The 10,734-nt window shown below is 47.7% G+C and overlaps 1 protein-coding gene across 1 annotated transcript in view; it reads right to left on the bottom strand.

Moving 5' to 3' along the window:
* Positions 1-10,254, bottom strand: part of GPR162 (G protein-coupled receptor 162) — a 33,541-nt gene extending 23,287 nt beyond the window's left edge. Inside the window, exon 1 of the mRNA XM_066598871.1 lies at positions 8,896-10,254. Within this exon, the coding sequence (XP_066454968.1) occupies positions 8,896-9,735 (840 nt within the window). The 5' untranslated portion in view covers positions 9,736-10,254. The remainder of the gene's footprint in view (positions 1-8,895) is intronic.
* Positions 10,255-10,734: the final 480 nt, after the last annotated feature.

A 10,734-nucleotide genomic window follows, 5' to 3' on the forward strand; every position in this document is an offset into this window, starting at 1 on the left:
AAAAAGGAGTTGGGAGGGAGTTTAGCAGAGGCTCTGCTAAACTCCCTCACCCTTCCCTCTCCACCCCTTGCTGGCTGCCTGCAAAGGGAGGGGGCGGGAGACTAGCACACTCGCTCCTGTCCCGCCCCCTCCACTTGCTGGCAGCCGGCGAGGGTGTGAAGAGGGGAAGGCAGTTTAGCAAACCTAAACTCTCTCCCCCCTGTGCCACGGTATTCCAGGTACAGTGTATACTCGCCGCACCTGGGCCGTCTGAATGGGTGCATAAACGGGAGATGCAACCATGACTCGGCCACGGCTGCCCCTCATTCATGTGATTTTGGCCGTGCTGCTGCTGTGACGTGGTCGATCGAAAATCTTAGTGCCCGAGTGAAGGCGACCTTAAGATCGGGTCAAAAATGCATTCATGCGAATATTGGCTGCGCGTGGACGAATGTGAAAATGCATACGGTCGTCTGAGGAAGGCCTCATAGGGGTCTTTCACATGGGCAAAATTATTCTGCGTTCCGCACAAAAATATCCGTGCAGATTTTGATGTGAAATGAAGTAAATTGGCCTACAATTCTACATCAAAATCCGCACTGAGACTCGCGGTGGTGGAATAAGCAACAATTTTCAGTGTGGAACGTGGAATAATTCTGCCTCGTGTGAATGCACCCTTAGGGTTCTTTCACACGAGTGTATATCAACCACCGTTTTCACAGCTGGCCGATATACGCTACGATCTGATATATTGGAATCCAATGCATCAGATCACATGGCCGTATTCCTGTGGCGTAAAAGCGACTGGCTGGCCAATATAGCACCGGGCGCCTTTACGTCGAGCCCAAAAGATAGTCCTGGAACTATCTTTCTGGACGGAATATGTTGGCCGCTACATGGGCTCTTATGGGAGTCAATGACAGCGGCCGGAGAAGGGGGGTGGGAGGGAGTTTAGCAGCGGGACTGCTAAACTCCCTCCCTCTGCTCTCCTCCTCTCTCCTCCCCTCCGGCTGTTTGCAATGGGAGGGGGTGGAGCTAAGCTCCAGCCCCTTCCATCGCTGGCTGCTGGGAGGGGGCGGTTGCTTAGCTATGCCTCCGTCCTGCCCACTCCCATTGCAAAACAGCTGAAGGGAAGAAGAGAGCAGGTGAGCCGGCAAGGGGGAGGGAAGGGGAGGCAACGGCAGTGCACCCTCAGCGTACATGCACCGAGGCCCATACCGTCTGAACGGGTGCACAAATGTTAGATTTGTGCACCCATTCACGTGTTTACACCGGTGGGCGCACATAAAAATGCCTACCGCCATGTGAAAGAGGCCTTCGGGACCTTTCACGCGGGACGGAATATCCCACAACAGCGTAGCAGAATATGCACCAAAATCCATACTGATAACTGTGGATTTTGTTATGGAATTGTTGGCAGGATTCTTCTATCTTCAATTCTGCACCGAAATCCACACGTTAGCAACACAGATTGTGGTGCTGAATGTTCCGCAGGAAGGCGTGTTACGCAACGCTGTTGGAGGATATTCTGTTCCATGTAAAGGCTCCATTCACTAAAAACTGCACCAAAACGTGTATTTGCAACTGAACTGCCTGTGTGAATGGGGCCTAAGTTTGCTACAAATGTATCAGTGCACATAAAGTGTATCAGGCTATTTCGCTCCCAGCAGATTATACTGGATAGTATTGTAGCAGACCTTCCACTCCGCGGGTCTCTGGAGTTATTTCTATTCGCCGACAACAAGCAGAGATCTTGAAAAGAGTGTAGAATTGATACACAAAGTATACCTGAATGCTGTGAAATTTCCATTATACGCTCATTATTCTCTAAGTCTTCTCACCCCGCGGGCTACATTGTAGCGCTGGTTTGTGGAGACGGCAGCTCCATTTCTCATGTCCACATATATAGCGGCAGGCCATTGGGCGCAGTAAAAACCTCGTTATCACTTGTCAGACTCAATGCCGTATATTCTAGAACAACCCTGCTCCTCTGCAGCTGTGATTATATTACAACTCCCAGGAGGGTCTTTGAGGTCAAATATCTGTTAGCAATGGAAGCGTTGACAATTAAAAAATTGGAGTGCTATACGCAAGTGGCATGTGCGGGGTTAACGCTTTCCAGCAGCCGCTGCCTCCAAACTGCTAATTAAGTGAAACAGATTATTAAGTTAATTGTTAAAATAATCAACGTAGTTGTGAGGAAGAGCAGAAACATAAACCAGGAAGGCATCAAGGGAAGACTGACAGGACAGGGGGCATCTTCCAGGTTGAGCGGTGCCCGTACACGCTGCGACATGTTTTACCGCTAATTGCTGAGCTGCACATGTACTTGTCACTGTTTCCAGCTGTTAGTATAAGTGCAGCTCGGCAATTAGTGTTAAATCACGTATGTTACCATGTAGAGGCATCCTTACTAAAGCTGGAGATGTACAGCTAGATCTGTATGCAGTGAGCTCCCCCTAGTGGTAACTAAATTTCAGTACTAAGCTATCTCCATAACTCTCTCCAGCATGTTCAATGCATTACACACGTACGTTTGTCTAAAAACACAGAATTAGGGCTCGTTCACACGGGGAATTCGCGCAGCTAACTTAGGGCTCTTTCCCACGAGCGCATATACGGCAACGGCGTTTTTACATTTTCATGTCTGCTCCGTATAAGCGCCTAAATGGGTGTTTTTCCGCGACCATGGCCAGGGTATTCTCGTCCATTCACACGACAGTGAGCGCCGTTTTTAACGATAAAATGTGCCGCATGCCGGAAAACCCTCGCTCTGCCAAAGTCCTCAGGATGCCTTCCAGTTCCTATATAGAGGCACCTGTAAGCTTTACGCAGGGTTGGTCGCAGCAAAATGCCTCCCTTCTCTTTCCCTGGTCCCATAGCAGTCTATAGGACCCGCTGGCATATATAGGCCAAAACATACTTCCAGAACCATGTTTTGGCTGAGCGTATCTGCGCCGGACGCGTATATGTTCTTTTTACATGCTGCCAGTGTATTTATGCGACGTATAATCGTCCATGTGAACGAATGCATTGCGAACCAATGCTTCACAGGGGTATCGTATATACGCCCGGGTGTGAAAATGCGCCGTATATGCGCTCATGGGAATAAAGCCTTACATGCGCAAAAAAAGCCAATGTTTTCCTATGGAAACATTCAGATAAAGGAATTATAGCGGCGCAAAAAACACGCACCTAAAAAAATAGGAGATGGACGACTGAAGTTTCAACAACTCAAATTCCCTGCTGCGTGCAAAAATAGGACCTGACCTATACTTGATGCGCAGGAGTTTCCATAGACTCCTATGGGAGCTGGACAACAAGGGGAAGGGAAAGGGAGATTAGCTACACATTCCGTTTAGTTCTAAACAATGGGAATGGGAGATGAAGGGACTCCATGGGACTACCCAACTTCCCAGCGGGGACTTACAGGAGTTTACAGAGGGACATATTAAACTTGCTGTTCAGCTGTCCCTAAAATCTAAACAGCAGCGAAAATGAGGAATTCCTCGTAGCAGGGAGAGTGAGGGGGCTGGGGCTAGAGAGGTTCTCTGAGGGATTCCCCCATAGCGGGGACAGAGTGAGGGCAGGGCTGGAGGAATTCCCCTGTAGTGGGGAGAGAGGTTCCCCTGCAGGAGAAAATAAGGAAATCCACAGCAATGGGGGAATCTCTTATTCTCTCCTGCAGGGGAACTTCGATCTTGCTGCTGGGGGATTACTTCTTTTCCCCTGCAGGGGAACCTCTCTCTTCCCGCAGCGGGGATATCTCTCCAGCCCTGCTGAGATAAAGGGAGTCCCCAGCAATGAAGAAAGGCCCCGTGGGGCTTTCTTTTATCTGTCTCCTCCCGCAGCACTCGTTTAGAGTGACACACAGCTCCCAATCGCGTGAATGGGCGATTTCACCACTAATTAAGCTTGGGACTTAAGCAGGAAATCACCTGTTCACGCGATTTTTAGCGAAGTTAGCTACAATTTGTTTGTGTGGCTAACTTCTGTGCGATTTTCACGCCTGTGTGAATGAGCCCTAAGAGTCACCCCAAATTCTTACTTTTATTCTTTGGCGCCCTAAATGCCAGTCTCGTCACCCGGGCGGTGCCTGCAGCTCCCGAAGTCACTGCATCAGCAGACTAATCAAGCCCAATTCTCTCAACTACCGCCTTCCCTGCCTCCTGACGTCATTGCCTCTCGCACTGGAATCGAGCTGGTGGAGGTAACCGTCCAGAGGAAGGCGCATGGACAGCCTGTGGACACAGTGACTCGGGGAGCTGCATTGCTTCTTCTCAGACCTGTGACATCAGGTTCATTGGTCACACAGCCTGAGATCAGCTCAGTTCTATTCAATTGAATGGGAATGAGCTGCTACACCAAGCACTGCCACTATGTATGGTGCTGTGCCTGGTATGCAGTGCAGAGGCTGCAGCGATCACCTGAACACTATGGGCACTTCAGACATCTGATTGGGGGTCCCAAGCAGTTCATTATATACCCCCTTTTTGAAGCATAAATGATGTATATGATGCACCCCTCAATGGTGCCCATGGATGCCACCTACGTCTCGACCAGGCCAACTGCTATTGGATTACTCCTAAATACTGGCACTCACATCACAGAGCGGTGCAGCATAATTAATAGGAAATGTGTCAATTAAGAGGGATGGATTATTATTGGAACTGGTACAAGTTGGAAGCTCATTAGAGGAAGAATAAAAAGTGGAGGTGCCGAGAGCAGGAAGATGCCGTGAGTGGGAAGAGATGAGATAGGGAACAAAAAAGCAGATTGTGTAGGAGAAGTGAGTAGGTGTTTACCAGGGAAACACAAGTGAGAAGGTAGAGAGACAGGATATACAAGCTGGACATGGGCACAGCAATAGGTGTAGGGGTAACAGCCGCACCTGAGTCTTGGCACCCAAGGCAGCCCAAAGACCCCAGCCATATAAGAAGTCACCAGTGCTATGAATGGCACATGGAAGGTGGGGGCCCCTGTTGCAGATTTTGCATTGGGGCCAACACTTCTGGTCTTTTATAGTGTTCTGTATACAATTTGGGGAAAAAAACAACCAGATGTTTTTTTAAAGGGTTTCTCTGGGACTTTTACTATTGATGGCCTCAGGATAGGTCATCAATACTTGATCGTCTGGAATCCACCACTTAGGATCTTGACCAATCAGCTGATCCCCGAGCCTGCTGTTAATGTGGACAGCACTGGAAGTGGATCGCACTGTCAACACTGCAGTGGCCCGTACTACAGCCATAGCATCCACTGAACTTAACGGAAACTGTGCCTGCAGTACCAAATCAGGCCACTGACATTTGGACAGTGCTATCTGCTTCCAGCACTGTCAATCAGCAGATCAGTGAGGATCTTGAGTGGCGGACCCCCGCTGATCAAGTATTGGTGTCCTGTTTTTGTCATCAATGGTAAAAGTCCTGGAGTTTTCCTTAAGGGCTCGTGCACTTGGGCAGATGCAGTTTTGGTCCGTTAAATACACAGTGTTTTGACGGTATTGAACTGCATATTTCTGGTGTTTTTGTACCCTACCGCACGCAAAAAAAAAAAAACCACAAGAAGACGCCACTGATTTCTCTTGTGTTCATGTGTAAATACGCAGCGGATACATATGTATCATGCACATTCACTGCAGATTAACGCAATCCCATTGACTTAACCCTTTCCAATCCATTTGTATCCTGGTGTTCCTAGGGGGCTTACTCTTTTTCTGCCATTATACAACAGCGCTATCTGCTGGCTAAAGCCAGTACTGCATGAGGTGACACGTTGGATAGGCTCCGACAGCAGAGAGGCTGGCAATATACAGTAAGAGAACCCCAACGGGCGTCTTCTTCCAACATTGAAGCTGTACAGCCTTAAATCATAATGTCTTCAGACGTCAGACAGTGGATTGGAAAGGGTTAATGGGCAATTTTAGTCCATAATATGACCTTTTTTTCAAATAAATGCTTTGCCTGTTCGAGTTCTGGCCGTCTTGGAAAAAATTCCAGACTTTCTTGGGAAAATTGCCCATTTGAACACACCCTTGGGGCTCCTGCAGACAAGCATTTTTCCGCACGTATTCGTGCATGCAAAATCGCTTGCGCAAACCGCAGATGATAGAACCCATTGGAATCCCTCACATCCTGTGCTTTTGTGCTCATTTTTTTTGCGCGCAAAATATACACAACATGCTCTTATTTTCTACACATTTGCCCACCCAAAGCACCCTAGGAATCTATAGGGGTGCACAACCGTTCAGATCACGGCAGCGCAAAAGAGTACAGTTAACAGCGTTGCTACACGGGTAAAAGCACGTGTCAGCACTCCCTTCGCAGCACAATCACGTCACACTCTCGCAAGCGTATATACGCCTACGCTCGTCTGCAGGAGCCCTTAAGGCCCTTTTACACAAGCCAGTGATCATGAACATGTAAACAGGGCAGCAATCAGTCGGCGAACAAACAAACACGCGTTCCTGGGCTGATCACTGCCAAAAAAATAAGCACATTTTGCCCGGATACGCGGCTGACAGCCATTAAAGAGACACTCTGGATATTTTTAGGGAAGGCCAACTTGAGCAACTTCATCTTCACTAAAGTGCCAGGTAAGAGAGTGACCAACACTACTCATCATCAGGCGCCCGCTTCCCTCCCAACAAAAGAAAAAAAACAATTAAAATAAATGAGGGACGAATGATCATATGATCTATTTCACCCCCCCCCCCCTTCCCCAATGTCAGCCGGTGCAAAAGGCCAATTAAATGAACACCGATCTCAATGATTTGAGCTCACTTAATGCTGATATTGACTCATGTTAAAGGGCCCTAAAGGCCTGGGGCACACAAATGGATTTGCATTGCAGAATCCGCAGTCAGCGTCCAAACCGTGGATCCGCAGCAAATACCGTTTGTTACATGCTATGTAAAAGCGACTTTTTTCAACACACTCGCAGAAACGAATTGCGATTTCCGTGAGCAGAGGAAAAATCACAGCATGCCCTGCATTACACATGCACAGCTTCCATTGCAGTCAATGAAAGCCATCTGGCCCACAGCCCATCCGCAATTGACACTGCAGAAAGGTCATGGGTTCTAGCAGCGGGACGGGAAAAAACTACATTTGAAAAAAATAAATATGCACTGCGCATGTCCGGCGGCGAGCCGCCCAGACCATCTGCAGTAGAGAAAATTACAGGTACACGCGGACGCCGACGGAATCAAACGCGCTCTGTAAATTGTCCATTCGGAATCTCATTGGTTGTTATAGGTGATATTGCTGTACTCTGAACTCTAGAGGACTCTACAGACGCAGCAAATTCTAAATTGACACTTAACAGCAAAAAGACATTAAACAAGTCAAGTTAAGGTTTGCATCCTTTAAAATGCTTTAACCCTTTCCAATCCAATTTGTATCCGGGTTTTCCTAGGGGGCTTACTCTTTTTCTGCCATTATACAACAGTGCTATATGCTGGCTAAAGCCAGTACTGCATGAGGTGACACGATGGATAGGCTCCGACAGCAGAGAGGCTGGCAATTTACAGTAAGAGAACCCCGACGGACGTCTTCCCACATCGGAGCTGTACAGCCTTAAATCATAATGTCTTCAGATGTCAGACATTGGATTGGAAAGGGTTAAAGGGGTTGTCCACTTGTAAGCTACTGACCTCTTTTTCTCTCTCTCCCTCGCTCTCTTTCCTTTTCTCACTTTCTCTCTCCCTCTTTTTTCCTCTCTTTCTATCCCTCTTCCTCTCTCTCCCTTTCTTTCTATCTCCCACTCGCTCTTCCTATCTCGCTCCCTCTCTTTCTTTATCTCCCTTCCTCTCCCTCTCTTTCTATCTCTCATTCCCTCTTTCTATCTCTCTCTCCCACTCTTTCTCCCTCTCCCTCTCTCTCTTCCTCTTTTTCTGTCTCTCTCCCACTCTTTCTACGTCTCCCTCTCTTTCTATCACTTCCTCTCTCACCCTCTCACTCTGTCTCTCTGCCTTTCTTTCTATCCGTATCCCTCTCTTTCTGTCGCTTACTCTCTCTCTATCTCTCTCCCTCTCTTTCTATCAATCTCCCTCTCTTTCTATTTCTTGCGCCCTCTCTTCCTATCTCTTGCACCTTCTCTTTCTGTCTCAACCTCTCTTTTAATCTCTCGCTCCCTCTCCCTCTCTTTCTATCTCTCTCCCTCTCTTCCTATCTCTTGCACCCTCTCTTTCTATCTCTCACTCCCTCTCTTTCTTTATCTCCCTCCCTCTCCTTCCCTCTCCCTCTCTTTCTATCTCTCTTCCTCTTTTTCTGTCTCTCCCTCTCCTTCTCCCTCACTTTCTATCTCTTCCTCTCTCACCCTCTCTGTCTTTCTTTCTATCCGTCTCCCTTTCTTTCTATCTCTCTTCTCTTTCTATCTCTCTTCTCTTTTTATCTCTCCCTCCCTCACTCTTCCTCTCCCTCTCCTTCTATCTCTTCCTCTCCTTCTATCTCTTCCTCTCCTTCTATCTCTTCCTCTCCTTCTATCTCTCTCTCTTTCTCTGCCTCGCTTTCTCTCTCTCTCTCTCTCTCTCTCTCTTCTCTTCAGCAACCAAAACTAAACAAGAATCGTTCAGTGTAAAGGCACACAAACAGCAGCCATTTGTATACTAGCACCTCGCTGTAGCGACTGTTTCACGTGACTTTTCAGACAATAGTTTTCCGGTGTAAGGTCACCCTAACAAGATGCTAACAATAGTTAGCACCCAAAAAACACCTGGCTGACCGACTCCCTCCTGACTCTGAGGACTTGCAGCTTTCTCTAGAATTATCTGTCTGCAACAACCTTTATGTCAATGAATTTATGACAACAGTGAAAATGTACATCAAGGAGGTCACTGAGGAGAACAACCTATAACATGAAAGCAAAACAAGGTTGGTGAACATAAACATAGGAAACCCGGTTCCCCCATCTCACCAGTATCGGTAGCCCGGTCAGTGCATCATACAGCAGAACAATGCCCCCAACCAGTCCGGTGACCTGCGCTGCCGTCCTTGGTGATTCTGACCCATCCAATGATGAGCGTCTCTTTCCCTGAGCATCCTGTACTACGATGGCTGGTACTTCCAGCATCCCTTCTGCCCCTCCTTCCCCCGTCCCTCCTCTGTTCCCAGATGCAGGACAACAGCAAGCGTGGTATATAGTCACTCCTAAACATCCAAGACCAGTGCCCACCCCACCTAACAGTAGTAGCTGGAAACACAGCCCAAAGCCCAATCCAATCCGACTAGCCAGGAAGTGGCAACCACGTGTGTAGAACCTGCGGGCATTGTCATGCCACCCAATGGATGGCAATGTGGACAGCACAAAAGAAGCTGCCCAGATTCCGAGAGCACCCTGCAATGCCTGTCTTCGTGCACCACCCAACCTGTAACTAACAGGCCAGCGCACCATCCACATTCGATGATAAGAGAGGCAGGCCACAGTCAAGCACGTGGACAGTGCCAGTGTGTAATACGTGGACACAAACACTTTGCACAAACCCTCATTCCATTCGTAACCAGGAGAATGTCTTCTTCTCAGCTGCACCACAGAAAACAATGATAGGGGCACAGCAGCCATGAGTAAATGCGTTCCTGCCAGCAAACAAAGGAGCAGTTCCAGAGGGCGAGGGCGCTGCCCGCTCCCACCGCGGCTGGCTAAACTCAAGATGCTCCAAGCGTTTGCAAGTAATGAGAGGGCTCCACATGCGAGCCAGGATACGGAGTTGTTTTGATATAGCTCATCGGCCTCATCCTGATCAGGGGTCCGTGGCATTTTTTGGCTAAAGGTTCTGATATTGTGTTGTCAATTCCTTCTTGAATTTCTGTTCTTTGCTGTTTTTAGTTTTCTTTTATCTCTTTTGCTTTTCAGTTTCTTGATAGATTGAATCCCTCAAATGCCCAAATCTTTAAATGTTCTAAAATTCCTAGAACTTGTATTAAAAGTGTTTGCCTGAACCCCTCTGAGTTGTCAAATCTATTATCACCCCCTGCCAATGTTTCCTGTGACCACCATGTACTCCTCAACTTCCTCTGCCTCGTTAGTATTTCTTACTCTCTAGTCCTAGACCTTCTTGGATACTCACTACACCGACGGTTATCTCCAAACACTTTTTTGCCCCACTCTCAACCTTCTTGTTGCTCAGCTTTCCCGCTACCCACACTTCAAAATATTGACCATTAATTGGTCCTCTTCCTAAACTGCTCTTCAACTAAGTTGTCTTGTTCTCACTTTCCACACCCGTAACTCCTTCCTTGACCAATCTGTACAAGCCTTTTCTACCAAGACTCTACTCTTGCCTTTTTTCCACTTGCTGTCTTCAACCCTTGAACATTTTAACCCTTGGCTGAAATCTCTTACCCTTTCCCACCATTTACCCTGCCACTCTCTTCAGACCCTTCAATGTTTTACAGGTCTCTCATGTCCACCACTATAGTGCACATGTATAGCAATGTATCCACCTCTAACTGCTGTTTAGTGTTTGCAACGTGATGCCCTGTGCTCTACCCTACATTCGCCATCTCCTGGTCGATCAACTCTCCGTGCCGGAAATTAACAATCTATCTTGGCCAAATGTTTTTTTGAAATTTGCCCACTTTCCAAAAACTGACTTCCTTTCTTTGCAATCTCTTGCCGAGTACGTGCTGTCTCTTGCACCGTGTGCGCGTCTTCTTTTTCTCCACTGATCTCTTGTAGTGTCTTGGGAATTGCACACAGTCTTGTGATAATTGCAGTCACTCTCTGTTAGAGAGCTCATACCACTTCTGATGCTTG

The sequence above is a fragment of the Eleutherodactylus coqui genome, chromosome 4 (assembly GCF_035609145.1).
Source record: "Eleutherodactylus coqui strain aEleCoq1 chromosome 4, aEleCoq1.hap1, whole genome shotgun sequence".
Classification (NCBI taxonomy): Eukaryota; Metazoa; Chordata; class Amphibia; order Anura; family Eleutherodactylidae; genus Eleutherodactylus; species Eleutherodactylus coqui.